At 44.3% G+C, this 16,318-nt stretch overlaps 1 protein-coding gene across 1 annotated transcript in view; it reads right to left on the reverse strand.

Moving 5' to 3' along the window:
• Positions 1-16,318, reverse strand: part of WDR97 (WD repeat domain 97) — an 847,808-nt gene that overhangs the window by 455,624 nt on the left and 375,866 nt on the right. The window contains exons 11-12 of the mRNA XM_069621894.1: positions 4,492-4,616; positions 5-77 (exon numbers count right to left, since the gene is read on the reverse strand). Coding sequence (XP_069477995.1) covers positions 5-77; positions 4,492-4,616 — 198 coding nt within the window. The remainder of the gene's footprint in view (positions 1-4; positions 78-4,491; positions 4,617-16,318) is intronic.

Here is a 16,318-nt window from a genome sequence, read left to right on the forward strand (position 1 = left end):
TTACCTCCTTCTCTTCTGCACAGGCCCTCATAATCTGTTGCTCTTCTGCTGTTTTCTGCAATAAAGCTACTTCAGACCTGTATCAAGAAAATACAAAGTGAATAAGAGAGACAATAAAGGAGGGTGAAGGCTCAGAGGCAAGTATTCCTGCAAAGCACAACCATCTGCCTTTTTGTTGCCAACCCAGATGGGGAGGGTAGGCAATGCCAGCTTATCCTTTTGTAACCAAATGGGCCATTTTGATTCATCGGGTCAGGTCGCTGACTTTGTGCCCAACCACCCGAAGGGGGGCTATAGAACAAGTAGGCTGGGCCCATGCTCTCCATGATGGTCTGCTGGCAGATGGGAGACTGTTTGGACCCGAGGGTATGTTTATCTTCCCTGAACGGATTTGGGTCTCTCACTTCTGTTCATGGATGCACCTTGAAGTGTGGAATCACCACTACTTTGAGACTGCGATCAGTGAGTGATGGAATGAGTGTCATGCTCTGTTATGCATACAGTGAAATAATACGAAGTATGTAATAGGTTTGACAGGTAGCAATTGTCAGGAGTTTACCACAATAATATCTGCACTGAGCAGCAGAGTGGCTATCAATGCCTGCACCGTGGGGACAAAGCAGCACCGTGTCTGATCTGATGATCTGCAATTCTGAAAGAACTGCAGCTCATTAGAGCCTGCCCTTGGCACTTCTGGGAGTAACGTAGTCTAATAGGTCAAGCCATTCCCTTCTGTTTGCTGATTCAGGGAGCATTGCAACACAAAGACACCATGCCCTGTGTTCAGAAATTCTAGGAGATGTAAAGAACTCATGGTGGCAACAGTAAAGACAGACACAAGTGATCACAGTTCAAGGGTGTTTATTAAGCTGTAAAGGTAGGTTGTAAAAACGCCTAATCTAAATCTAAGATGGGAGCAAGCGTTGACCATAAAACAATAATAAGGCAGTCCTTCTGGCATCTTGTCAAAAAATAAGGGCCTATACTAAGAAAAACCTATTGCCAATCCAACGCTAAATGCAAAACAAGTGTGGGACAATATTCATAAGAAAGAAAGGTGCATAAAGAATATGTCAGGAAGGGGTAGTTGGGGTCCCCCCACGTTTTCAGCACAGGATAAAGTGGGACGGTGGAGTACAGCACACGCTTGAGCCGTCCTAGCACGACCCACCAGTTCATTTATTGCCAATCAGAGCCTTCAGTGGTTTAGTCTCTTTCACAAAAAGAAGCCTCTGGCCTCCGAGGACCTAATGGCGTTCGAATCAATAAACAAAAAAAAGTTCCTTTCTGCTTACAAGTTAGGTGATGCCTTGTCACCTCTGGATCTACCCCTCTTACGGGGTGAGATCTCTTGAAAGTTCTTGGACAATACCAGAACCCCTGAAAGTTGTCCCCTCCTGTTTGAGGATCTGTCAGGTTCGAAATAATAAACAAAAGTTCAAAGGTTCTTTTCTGTTTGCGCATAATCTTTGGGTGATGGCTGTTCACCTCTTGGATCTTCCTCGTTTTTGTCCGGACCCTTCTGACAATCAACGTTGCTTTCCTTCCAATGTAAGCTTCCCTTTGTTGGGTTCGCTTTATCTTTTAACATCAGTTCATCAGTGATATTCACGAATCTTAATATCTTTTCACACAGTATGGTGGACATCCCTCTGCCGGGTTCACTCTTGTTAGCACACTGTTTTTCGAGACTGTAGACTTTGCCCCTTCTTTGTCGGCTTCCCTCGTTCGTGTTCACTCTCGCCGATCTTGCTAGTTATACATTTTCTGGTTCAACTTTTATGATGCAGGATTCACTTCCCTTTGCTTTACAATCATCTGTCGGTCAAAGACTTTCGACTGTACAGAGGATTTTCCAAGACCCCTGTATGCAAATTCGACCCCCTACTCGCCTTTCCCAAGGCCTTCTTGTTCTGTGAGCTTCTACCTTCGGGTAATCGCCCAGACTCTCTTGAGTGAGCACCAACGTGGTACCGGACTCCTCTGCTGCTGCTTTCCCCCCTTCAATAATAACAGTTCTTTGTTTGCGCAAAGTTCAATTAGACACTTGCTACTTTTCTTTCAACACAGTTCTGTTTCTTATCGGTTTTCCCCTCGACTCACTGGCTGTGATGAACCGTTCGGCTTTTCTTTTCTCTGGAGTCAAGGTCGGTACCTCCGAGACAAGCGTCTCTCCCCGGCTTGGTTATCAGTGGAGGAGGGTGTTGCGTACCGTTGACATCTGCTACAACACACACTGGCTATTGTTTGCAGTTTTATGCTTCCTTCTACAGAGGTTTCACAGGCCTAGCTCGGAAAGGGCTTGCTTCACACCGTCGTTCTCCTCCTCCTAAACTGCCGTGCTGAATTAGCCCTTTCATCGTGCGGTCTGCCTTGCTCCTACTGTGCTTCATGCTCCACCTTGTATCCCAATCGGGAAGGGAAAGGGCCGTCGGGTGTGTGTCATTCCGGTCAATTACCTGACTTTGCCTGACCCTTGTGTTGGGACAAGTCAGGTAGACGGCTTGGGTGTTTGTCCGACGTCTTTTGTGGTGTGCAAAAGTGTTTCTTTTAGAAAAGTGGGGGGAGGGGTTGGATGTCCTATATAGTAGGAAAGGGAAAAGGAGTTGAGAGAAGGGGAATACCACGTCTTACCTGTCAGCGTTCCTGTTCCACTCCTGAGGACCCCCTTTCCAGGCAATCCTCCCACACTAGTCCACCCCCAGGAACTGGATCCAATAGCGATGGCCGTGTCCTGGCCACCTGGATGACAGATCCCCGGGGATTAGATTGGGAGACACCTTTAGGTTTCTCTCAGAGAATAGTGGAAACAATGTGGTCTGTTTTGGAGCCTGTCCACTCTGGGAGGACTGTAGCACATCAGGATCTGCTTATGGGTTTAGCGATTGTGGGAGAACTGCAGCACACGCAGTGTCTGTCTCTGATTTGGAGATTTTGAGAGGACTGCAGCACATCATGATGTGTTTTTCATAATTGTGGGAGTACTGCAGCACAGACAGGATCGATCTGTGGTTTGGGGAATCTGGGAGGAATGCAGCACATCATAAACCGATCTTGGATTTGGTGATTCAGAGAATACTGAAGCACAGGCAGGGTCTGTATGCGGTTTGCAGATTCTGGGATTAGTGCAGAACATCAGGATCTACATTTGGATTTAGCGATTGTGGGAATACTGCAGCACAGATAGGGTCTGTCTCTTATTTGGAGATTCTGGAAGGACTGCAGCACATTGTGATGTGCTCTTTCATTTGGCAATTGTGGGAGTACTGCAGCACAGACAGGGTCGATCTGTGGTTTGGAGATTCTGGGAGGAATGCAGCACATCATAATCGATCTTGGATTTGGTGATTAGCAGAGTACTGAAGCACAGACAGGGTCTGTCTGTGGTTTGTAGATTCTGGGATTAGTGCAGAACATCAGGATCTGCTTAAGGGTTTAGCGATTGTGCGAGTACTGCAGCACACACAGGGCCCGTCTCTGATTTGGAGATTTTGAGAGGACTGCAGCACATTGTGATGTGCTCTTTCATTTGGCAATTGTGGGAGTGCTTCAGCACAGACAGGGTCCATCTGTGGTTTGGAGATTCTGGGATTAGTGCAGAGTATCAGGATGTGCTTTTGCGTTAGGAACTTCCAGGAGTACCGAATCACAGCACAGTCTGCCCTGGGGGATGAAGATTCTCTGGCTCATCTTCAGCGGTGGACAAATTAAAAAGCATGAATACTGCATGGGTAAAGCATTGTTGTCATGCTTTAAACATACAATATTTTAATGATAATAGTTAAATGATAATTTTTTATATAGTGTTTCATGCTGGATACCTTCCACTTCAAAGCACCGTAATAATAGGGATTATGACTTCCCAATTTAATGGGCGATTGAAGATCTAGATGGGGTCAGGCTTGTTTCTGAGTTCTGCATCTCTTGAGCAACCAGTCATCAGCCTATCATAGGATGCCAGAAGCAAAATGTGGAGTCAGTAACTGATAGTGTGCGAAAATCAAATTGAGCAGACTGGCATGGAATTATATGCACTGGTTGAGCTGTGGCCCATTATTCAATAAGATATGAAGAGGCCAGAGGTGAGAACCGACTGAGGCCGATAGCTCAATTGGGGATGAAGGAGCAGTCCTGATGTTCTTTGCAGTATTACACAACTTAAATCAATCTGTGTATGTTGTCAGGGTATCTTGGACCGTAAGCCTGGTCTTGCGCCTAGATTGCAGTGCCAGACTCATCTTTCTGATGGAAGCAGGTACAAGACTCCTGTTCTGCCTCTGAGGATGGATGCATATACCTACTCCTTTTAGATTAGGAAGATTAGGTTAAACAAAGAGGCTGGAGTCTAGCTTCTCCAAATGGATGTGCCAGCCCATGCACGGGCGACAAGGATTAGAGACTCGTTTGTTGCAACTCCAGGAAGTTAATGTGCAAGCATGTACCACTGGTAAAATATAGGAGGAATGGACATCAAACAGGGAGCCTGTTTACCTGTTGATGGCAGAGTGAGGATCCAGCAGACGCTTCAGGGAATCTTTGGAAAGGGACTTCAGGGTGGTCTCCAAGACAGGTATCGGTGGATCTGCTACTGGTGCCTGGGTTTCAACACATGCCAACTGCACAAGGATGCAAAAGACAGACCAGTGCCATGTTACAGACAGATGATGATTTAGGCATTATAACTGAAAGTTGCATGCAATATGCATGAAGGGATCAGCTACATTCTTGGATGCACTGACCATACATGCATCATGGTCTACCATGGTGCTAGTGTCTATTACATCCTACAGGATCTACAGAGGCCATTTACGTACTGGCTACATAGGCTTCCTTTTACACTTCATCACTACAAAGATGAAATAATGGTGCCTATCATTGTGTTATGCTGAGGAAAAGGAACATCAGAGAAAGCGTAATTTCAAAATTGAGGCCAGCAGGACACAGAAGAAGTGCTAGTGCTGCTTGTACCCCGCTACAGAGCAATACATTATCAGGTTTGAATTACTTAGGACCTCATAATCAAAGTTCTTAACTTCAGAGGCACTTTTGCCCATAAATAACTAACATCATAAATAAAAACATTACAAATATTTGCCTTACCAACAAGATTCCCCCAGAAATAGAAAAATCATCCCCAAAAATAAATTTGGTTTTCAGTCCATCTATGTGGCAAAATTGCTTGATATCCTCCCCACCCCCAGGAATGGCAGCATTTGACAGTAGCCCACCCATGTAAACCATTCAGAGGAGATAGGCCTAGGGCGGCGCAGCTCTTTGTGTCATGTTTCTGTCTGTGGGTTGAGCCTGATCAGTGAGGCCCCTACAGAGAGGTGCGACACTTCCTGGCAACCTGTCAAGGCGACAAGTAGTCTTGGCAGGACGCAATGGAGATGCTTCCTGACCTACAATAGTCTTAAGCTTTCCTGAAAAGCTTGGGGCTCGGTTACTGCTTTGAATAAACAAAACGTGTAGAGTCCTGGAACCAGGACTGTAAAAAGAGGGAGGGAAGGGGGCAGCAGCTTCTGCTTTGGAATTAATCAAGAAAAACAATAGGACCTCACTTGAAAACAATTATGAGAGAACTCTCTGAACTGACAAACCTGAGCTGACAGGACCCCGTCTTGTCCCGAGGCGCGCGTATCCCATCAGCAAATTATTTCTACCCTCTGTAAAATAGCTTGTTCCCAGCGGGAGCCATTTAGGCTATGGTCTACTGTATGCAGATCTTAAAATGCAGATTGGAGCATACAATCACTAGCAGGTGTGATGGAACCCCTGTACGACTTTCGGGACTTCCCATTTATTTATTTTATTGGGTATTTATAAGTCGTGAAGGTAGGTGCAACAACCTCACCCATTGATTCTGGCACTGGCTATACAGACTGCTACAGGAGCATGGGAAAGCCAAGCAGTGGAGCCCTACATGGGCAGAACCACACATTGGGAGGTCAGCACTGGCCGCACCCAATGGAGAACCCAGAGGTATCAATGGGTACTGTTTCCCAGTGGATTTTGGTAGGCGATTATCAACTCAGTCAGACACATCAGGAATGCCGGGTCAGCTTGGCAGACCTAAATAAACCAACAGCGACAATGCCCAACAGACCCTTCCTGGAGTGTTATGCGCGGTCACATGGCCCACTCCGGTCCGAGCCTCCCTACTCATGAACCAATGATAATAAGCTATTCAAGACTGCTGGAGACTTGAGAGCCAGATCAGGCTATAATGGGGGTAGATAAAAGAGGGGTAGAGATGTAACTCTGGAAACTTTTAGTGGTGTGAAATTAGGGTTTGGATGCCTCCCCGACCTGGATGACAGTCCTAGGTGGAATGGGGGGTTGCCCAGACCCCCCTTGTCGAACCACCATCGTAGAGCTTGGGAGAGGTAGCGAATAGTTGACCTCATATCGCACACAAGCCTTCTCCCCCCATGTCAAGTGGCCTAAAGGTCATATGAAGACCCCAGAGATTGTCGTGGGTTTCAAGGAACAGAAGACACTTTCATGCATCCTGTCACCACATTAGGAATTCCAAAGTTAAGCAACAGGAGTAATATGACGATTCCTCTAAATCCAGAAAACAATCCATATGATCAACACACTGCTATTGCTAGGGATTTAAGGCAACAGAGTTTCCTGCTTCTGAAAATCCATGTAGCATACACATCTTTTCTTGGTGATCCAGCCAGCAAAGATGCATTCGGCAATCGGATACTCACAGCAAGTTTCCCCCTCCACTTTAAATAGCCTGTGCAAGCTTGGTGAGGCAACACAAACAAAAATAGCAGGTTGCAGTTCCTGGTGGCACTTATACGCTATGAAAATACACCACACATTTTTCCCTGCAGCACTGAGATGCTGATAGTGCACAGAGAAACAGCGATACTGTCCGAAATGCTTCAATTTTGCTTACTTGTTAGTGCCCCTTTTCTTGTTCACAAAGCGTGACTCCAGAATGCACAGAACACTACAGGAATACAAAATAAACCAGATACCTTTGCGCTGTGGATTGATTGAATAAAGAACGAGAACAGAGTCATCCTGTGTACATCTAGTATGTGGCAAACTTATAAGGTATTCAATAGCAATGTACATTTATAAAAACCTGAGTAACAGACAAATTATAATCTGTATTTGTCTTACAAACCAAAGATTTCAGTCACAATCCATAATACACATTTATCCCAACACCTGAGTCAAAAACATAATCTAAATCATAATGTACAGTTCTCCAAACACCTGAATTACAATCACAATTTAATCTTTAACTGATGAGTAGAACCAAATCCAACAATAACTCATTGGACAGCATGTGCCAATGTTTCGCCCTACTCGGCTTCTTCGAGGTTGTTAACAGAACCGGTTTAAATATTTGTAGATGATTTATCTGTGTTCATTGCTTGTTCACATTAAAGGTGTATTTTAGAAGTCTCGTTCAGCTTCCCGATGCTTCATAATCCTTAACCTATGGTGGCCTGACCAACATTTGTATAATCATTGAGTCGTCACTTGACCAATTAAATAAGTTGATTTAATGGACGCAAATCTTTGTTTCCTCTTTATCCGAGAAACTTCTCCCATTGTTACTCCCATCTCTCAAGGTGGCCACACATTCCTGCACTGATCCCATCGCCCTAGCAGATACCTACAACCTTAGTATGCTCACGGCCATAAACGCCATCGCCCCCATCAAACTGAGGAAGTCTAACCCATGCGCACATATCAACTCCTGGTTTACACCACAGTTAAGAGTGCTCCGCAAAGCCAAACGTTGCGTGGAAACCCGCTGGAAAAGCCACCTTTCTGATGAACATAAAGATGGTTTCTTCCTTGCATCCCTTACCTACAAAGATGCCATTATCACGGCGAAAAAAGAGTCCCTCAATAACCGTATCCTGCAAGCAGATTCGAACACAAAGGAACTTTCAAGATCCTAAAAGAACTCAAATCTCCAGCCACCCCCCCGGACACCTGCACTAAAGACAGTAAATGGTGTGCCAACATCCAGTCAGCTTTATTAAATAAAATCTCTATGCTACAATCTAAAATCAAAGAAAAACAAGTCAGTCTGAAGCCGGACAACCGTCCACTCATCTCTGCTAGGGTCCACCCCCTAGACACCTCTCATATCAAACCTTTTGCTTTCTCCCCTCTCACTATTGCCGAGGTGGAAAACATCATCATGAGAATCAAGCCATCTAACTGTCAAGGTGACCCTTGCCCCGCTCCCATCAAGGACTCCGCCCACGAGCTGGCCCCATTCATCACGGCCTTCATCAACTCCTCCTTTAAAACAGGCATTGTCCCGAACAACAACAAGGACGCATGGGTGATCCCACTGCTCAAAGAACCCCCTCTAGACCCAAGCATACCCACTAACTTCAGACCTATAACCACCGTCCCGTTCCTACTCAAGATCTTAGACCGTGCAGCATACCTGCAGATCCAAGACTACTTGGAATCGAATAATCTTCTAGGTCTACGACAGTCTGGATTTCGCCCGAGACATGGGACCGAAATGGCTCTGATGGACTTAAAAACCCAAATCGAGGTCCTGAAGGACAAGGGCAAACTAGCTATGCTACTCCTACTCGACCTCTCTGCGGCCTTCGATTTGGTCAACCACCAAATCCTATGCAGGCACCTGCACTCGGCCGCCCACTTCTCGGCCTCAGCCTCGGCCTAGATCAAATCCTTTCTGAGTAACAGATCCATGAGGGTCTTCTCCCCAACAGCAGCTGCGGACCCCGCTCCGATCCTTTGCGGCGTCCCTCAAGGATCCTGTGTGTCTCTTACACTTTATAACATTTTTACTAAACCGCTCTTTGATGCACTTGACTATCTGGGTGTCTCCTACACAAACTATGCAGACGACACCCAGATAATCAACCCCATCACTGGAGACTATCTAGTTGACACCAAGGCCCTTAACGACATCTACCTGGTCATCCAGGCTTGGATGGCCCAACATCAATTATGCCTCAACGACGACAAGACGGAGCTCCTCATCCTGGGCTCTGCGCAGCGTCTAAGCAAACTAGAGCCCTCCTACCAGTCATTTATCATAGATGGTAATACCATCAAAGACTCTAAAGACACAAAAAAAATTAGGCTTCTACATTGACGCCACTCTAACCTTATCCCGACAAATAAATGTAGTCAGATCAGCTTCTGCATATACCTGTAAACTCATCGCAGCCTGCAGACCATATCTAACCACTCCTAACAGCATCACCCTAGGCAGAACCCTCATTATGTCTAAAATTGACTATTGCAGTGCCCTGTACTTAGGAACTAGTCAAGGGAATCTGAACAAACTTCAAATCACCCAGAACAATGCTATTAGAGCAGCCCTAAACATCCCGCGCAACCACCGCATCTCCGAATCTAGAACAAACTTACGTTGGCTACCTGTCAAGCAGAGAATTTCCTTGAAGACTCTTGCCCCCACACACAAATGCCTGGCTAACAAAGCCCTCCCCCCCACCTCTGTAGTCAGATCTCACTCCATTCTTCCACCCGACCCCAAAGAACTGCCCAGACCCACTGTCTATCGATCCCTAGATTCAAACTCCAAAAAGCTGGGGGCACGAGCTTCCCTGTCCTTGTCTCCAAGCTTTGGAACACCCTCCCTGTCACCATCAGATCTGAAGATTCCTTTAACACCTTCAAGTCTAAAACGAAATCTTGGCTTTTGAACCAGAACTGAGACACTCTTTTATATGCTCTGCATACTACAACCCTACAAATACTGCTCCTGCCGAGCATCCCTTTGCTCCTTGCTTGTTGCACATGCTCTTCTCTATGCCTCCAATGTCCAACATCTTGTAACTCATGTACTTAGCTAAGTCTGTATTTTATTCATGTATTCATGTATATTATTTATGTATATGTATAAGTTTGTATGTAACACCTGCATAAGTTGCGCCCTGATGCCTCCGGGCCGGAAGGTGCGCGTTATAAATAAACAAAATACAAATCCAAATCCTTTTTGGGCTATTTCAAGGTTTTCTTAATCGGAATAACTGTTAGTCATATTTTCTGTTTTTGGATATGCAGATTCAATGCAGAAATGGTATTTCACTATACTCCTATTTAAGTAACAATTTCTTTGATGACCTTTTCTCAGAACATCCTGGTTCCATTTCTGCATTAAATAATTGAAATAGCCCAAAAAGGATAAAGAGGAAACAAAGATTTGCGTCCATTAAATCAACTTATTTAATTGGTCAAGTGACGACTGAATGATTATACAAATGTTGGTCAGGCCACCATAGGTTAAGGATTATGAAGCATCGGGAAGCTGAACGAGACTTCTAAAATACACCTTTAATGGGAACAAGCAATGAACACAGATAAATCATCTGCAAATATTTAAACCAGTTCTGTTAACAACCTGGAAGAAGCCGAGTAGGGCGAAACATTGGCACGTGCTGTCCAATGAGTTATTGTTGGATTTGGTTCTACTCATCAGTTAAAGATTAAATTGTGATTGTGATTCAGGTGTTTGGAGAACTGTACATTATGATTTAGATTATGTTTTTGACTCAGGTGTTGGGATAAATGTGTATTATGGATTGTGACTGCAATCTTTGGTTTGTAAAACAAATACATATTATAATTTGTCTGTTACTCAGGTTTTTATAAATGTACATTACTATTGAATACCTTATAAGTTTGCCACATACTAGATGTACACAGGATTACTCTGTTCTCGTTCTTTATTCAAACCACAGAGCAAAGATATCTGGTTTATTTGGCATTCCTGTAGTGTTCTGTGCATTCTGGAGTCACGCTTTGTGAACAAGAAAAGGGGCACTAACAAGTAAGCAAAACTGAAGCATTTCAGACGGTATCGCTGTTTCTCTGTGCACTATCAGCATCTCAGTGCTGCAGGGAAAAATGTGTGGTGCATTTTCATAGTGCATATAAGGTATCTGGTTTATTTTGCATACTAGTTTATTTTTAGGTTGGGTTGAGTGTCCCAATTACCAGATTCTTGCAGCTGTAGTGGAAGCAATCTTCTACCCCAATTTAACTTAGGAGTACACAGTGTCCCTTTCTCTCAACGCTACAGGAATGACCTGCGGTAAACAGAGGATGGGTTTAGATTCCAAAATGCCACCCGGCAGATATAAACTTGATCTGTCCTCTGTCTCTCAAATTGTTCACATGCAGGTCTTTTAAAGCTAACCAATCGATGGGCTTCATCCATTTACACTTACAAGTGCAAACCCTCACAAGTAACACTCCACCAGAGGAGGCATACAGGGCCACGTCAGTCCAGTTCCCCCGTTAAGGGATGTGGGTGCCTGAAGGAGTACATGATTGAAGTTTGGAGCAGGTTGGAGAATAAACTGAGAACACTGAAGAGGTTGGAGCAGGACAAGAGCTTGGCGAGGGGGAGGTGGAACTTGAGGGGAGACAGAGCTAGTTTGGTTCCACCTGAACAAGGAGGTTTGGAGAGTTGATGGAGGAGGTTGGACAACATCAAAGGCAGGAGGCTGAATGAGAGGAACATCAGGTGGAAGTTAAAGTTGAACAATAGGAGGCAGCTAAAGAGGAACCATGATTAAGAGGAGGTTGGGGCTGAACAGCAGAGGGTGGAATGAGGCTGGTGTCAGAACAGAGGTAAAAGGAGTACTAGACAGCCAGGCTAGGGAGGTAAGAGTCGGCACGTTTGGTCTGGGGCAGGTACTATTAATGAAATCTGCCCATGGTGGGATGAGGTACGAGCATGTTGCATAGTGTCAAGCAAGAGCAGGAATTGTACAGATGTTGAGAGGTTGCCACAAGCAGAAGAGAGCAGCCCATAGAGAAGGGAGGTGTTCAAGCCTATTGTGCTTTAACGGCAATTGGGGTAGGGCCAGTCCAGTTGCCGTACACTAAACCCAGAGCTGAAGATCCAGTAAGACCTACAGCTCCTGACAGAGACGAAAGAATACCAACTGATGTTAGGTGAAGAACCTGGATCTTCACTGACAGGACACTTTACCAAGGAAGACCACTGGAACAGGGCGTGGGAAGCCCTTTAAACCCAGTTTTGAGATTTTAGGATTAGCTCAGGGGTGAGGCAACACTGGGACAAGGTGTGAAGGAGGGTGCATTAATCTCTCACGCTTCAGAGAGAACATCCAGAGATGAGGCAACCCTGGGGCAACCTTGGGATAGACTGAAGAGGGGTGCAGGAAAATTGTATGCCCAAAACTCAAACTCTGAGACTAAATGTGAAGAAGGATGATAGACAACCAGAAGGAGAATATCCAGGGGGGAGGGAACCTCAGCACAGACTGTGAAGAAGGGTTGCGTGAAACCCTTAAACAGAAGAGTAAGAACCCAGGGATTAAGGGAACCACAGCCAGACTGATGAGATGGATGCCATGAACTGCCATGCCCCAGAGCATTGTGGTAAATAGTTGCTTTGGACTGTCCCAAAGCACCCATTTACTGTTTGGCCATCTTTTGTACACCCTCAAAATGAAGAATATTTTGTTTCTGCTAGCCTATTGATCTCTACTCGCCCAGTGGCACAGGGTACAGGCATATTTAATAGTCTGCCACCTTTCACTTTACAAGGAAGCTCTTCTTTAGGCATTTTGTGCAGCTTGTTGAGGCTATTGGGCATTTCCTTCTAGTAGGGTGTGTTACTCCTCCCTGCCTCCTTTCTCCATCACTGGCTTCCCACTGTTACTCCATTCTTTGAAAGGTAGCTTTCCACCAGCTCACTGGACGCTTTTCAGTTCTCATAGTCTCTGATTTCATGTGTCTGAGATGTCAATAAAGCTTCTTTTCTACTGTGAATTTCGGTCTGTTCCCAACAACAGGTTTGACCTCCTCTTCTTTCAAGCCCCTTCTGGTCTTCCAGCTCCACAAATGGCACCTTCCCTTCTTCTTGATCATCCTGAAACATCTCCTGTTCTTGTAGAGCCTATCAACAAGTCAGGAAAATTGTCCACATATCTTCACATCTTACTTGTATTTATGCATGGTTGGTCTCCCTCGGGTGATCATAATACAGAAGAAGCTTAAACATAGAGATGCCATTGGATTTAGATGAAAGGTAGAGATATTCTTGAGGTGAAATAGGTCTGAGGAAGGCATTAATTCATTTGGCATTGTAAACATGCCACCCTTTTGTTTCTCTCCTCAGTGTCCTTCAAAGAATGCCATCTGTGAAGGCGGAAAAGCTTGAGATTTCTTGAGTTTTGTAACTCAAAATGACACTGATAATTCTGCCTCTGAAAGTGAACTTTGCAAATCAGACTCACCTTCATAATTCTCTATCCTGAAAAGTATAGTGCAGATATATAACTCTGCTCAGCTGGTCTAGTGATGCACTTCAGCAACTGCCTTATAGTTTAGCAACTTGGCAGTTACAGACTAACATGTAACACTTGTATTCCAGCAAACAGCCATAGACTGCCCTTACCCAGGGCAGCCCTGATCCAAATATCATTGTGTGTTCCCAGAGACTAGTGCAAGATTTATAACTAAATATTTATAACTATATAGATAAACCATGTCTACTTTTTACATGGTAGCCTCTGGGAATCCACAATTATACTGTCCAAAACCTATTGATGTCATTTTATTGTCAACTTGGTTTCTAGTGATCTAGTACCCTTGTCAGAGTGGGAGTATCCAGCTGTCTGGAACTGAGTTTCACCGACCCAAAACAGACCATTTGAGTTCAGCCCTGGCAAAGCTTTTGTTATCTCTGGGAAGACTAGTGACCTTCCAGGAGAGCAGGCCTGTGTCCCTATAGACTGTCTAAAGTCGGCAGACATGGGAGACGGGGACGTTAGAGTAGCCAGTAGAGGAGTTACCGTTCAGACAATGGTGCCCTCATGTTAGAAGCTCTTAGGTTACTCACACCTCCGGTGCTCCCTCTTCACCTCCTGCGGACAAAGCACTCTGGGAGCAACATCACCAGGAAGAGACACTGATCATACTAGCCATGCTTGAAACACTATGGATGCCTAGAAATTGGTATTACTGTACCCAGGTAGGTGAACATTTATAGAAAACAATTGAGTAAGGTCATATGGGGAGCCTGACCAGTCGACAAATCAAATAAATGAAATCCTGAAAAACAATTCCAAAAGCTAATTCAGAATGTATGCTACTCCATTTCTTATTTAATAGTTACTTATGTATTTATTTATTTGTTTGTTTAGTTTCAAAGAAACTTTACAAAAACACTAAAATTATAACAACAATAAAACACAGTGCATCAAATCCATTATACCATTAAAACAAATACAGAGTACCAGAGTATCATACCGTAAAACATCATTCATTTGCCAGGGCTTTAAAATCCACACACTACATTAACCACATTTCATTCAGTCAATACATTAGTGCTATTTTGCACTATCTAGACGTTTTTTTTTAATAATTAGCAACAAATGATAAATAGCAATATGAATGCTCACTCTTAATATATTCCAAGTAATAAACAAGTGGTCCCAGCCAAAACATATATTCTGGACCCAATGTCCTGCATTCGGTGAGAATATGTTTAGCAGTCTCTGGGTATAGTGTATTATGACACAACCAACAATATCTATCTTTTTTAAGCAGTCCCAACTGTGGACCCGTTACCGTTAATATCTGTAACTGATTTATCCTCAGCCTTAGCCGAAATGCCCGCATACCCATGTTTGGGCATTGTCTAAGGTAGGCTTGAGGCTGCAGGTAACTATGCACAACATTTGTCATACAGGCATAGCTCTGTAGGGACTCTACATGTCTGTAATTTGACACTCAATCCCACTGTTTTACATTGTTTGAGAAAACCTGCTTCAATGTAACATAGGGTGTACCCCTGGTAATGTCCGGAAACCATCCTAGGTCATTGAACAAGTCATTCACCAACAGACCAAAACTATCTTTGCCATATGCCGGGACAGCCAGGAGACTGAGCAGTTGACATCTGGGATTTGTATGGGTTTTGATGTATAACAACCCACGTCTTCTCAACAGTTCTCCTTTAAGGGCAGTCAAGCCAAATTCAAGTCTTATGTACTGTATAGTTGCAGAAGGCTTGAGTCTCAGCATTTTCTTCCAAAAACTGCCCTCTAAGCTGTCTATCCTCAATAAATCAACCATGGCCAGAGCTTCCAATCCATAAAGTATTGTTGGACAAAAACTTTGTTAATACAGGGATATAATTCCCTCCAATGAATACCCTGCAGTGTTCCTTGCAAATTTCCAAATAGAGCAGATCATCCTATGGGCCGTAACCTTTTTTCTCTCCATGATGCTCTTGTAAGATATTGTACTATCAATGTCTAACCCCAGATATGTATAAACATCCACATATTCAATTATTCCCAAGTCACACTTAAGTATGGGTCTTTTCACCTTCTTTGCAGAAACAGCCAGAATTTTAGTCTTATCCATATTTATGGTCAAATTGTTTACATCTGCATAGTTACAGAGTTCCATAAACATTGCTTTGATACCCAAGAAGGTATGATTCAAGAGGACCAAATCATCCGCATACAATAGACAGGGCAAGGGATTTCCCCCTACCATGGGACAACAGTCCACCTCTGTATAGAGCCAATCCGGGGCTTCGGCCATATACAGATTATACAGGGTCGGCGCCAATGTACAGCCCTGTTTAACTCCTTTCCAGTTTTCTACCATCTCCGTAATCACTGCATCATCAGAAAGTCTGATCGCTGCCTTAGTAGATAGGTGCAGACGCTGTAGTACACTAACCAGCCACACTGGACATCCCGCCTTAGTAAGTTTTTCCCAGAGTCTGGGCCGATCAACCGTATCGAATGCGGCTTTGAAGTCAACAAAAATGATATATAATGTCTGGGTAACAGATTCAAGGGTGCCTCGTATGAGGAGGTCTAATACCCTCAGGTTGTGGCTCGTACCTGAGCCAGCCCTAAAGCCTGTTTGGGTGAAATGCAAGATCTTGGATTCCTCAACCCACTGATTCAGAGCCTCGAGTATAAAGGTCAAAAAGATCTTCCCCGTTACGTCTAATAGTGACAATAATCTATAGTTCTCGGGGATCATCCTGTCACCTTTTTTGTAAACAGGTAAAAGGACCGCATTATGCCATGTGTCGGGTATATGCTGATTTTGGCATACCTTTTCAAATAGAGCCCATAAAACAAGAGCCCACTGGTCTGGTTTCCTCTTAAGGACAATATTAGCCAACCCATTTGGACCAGGAGCTCTCGAATGTTTCAACTTCAGGATTACTTCTTTCACGGACTCTATAGTGAAGGAAAGTGGCCAGCCCCCTCCACAATAGCTGGCATAATATTTCCTCCTCGATTTTTTGCCCTTT

This window comes from Ambystoma mexicanum, chromosome 5q (assembly GCF_040938575.1).
Source record: "Ambystoma mexicanum isolate Mex_15411 chromosome 5q, UKY_AmexF1_1, whole genome shotgun sequence".
Lineage (NCBI taxonomy): Eukaryota > Metazoa > Chordata > Amphibia > Caudata > Ambystomatidae > Ambystoma > Ambystoma mexicanum.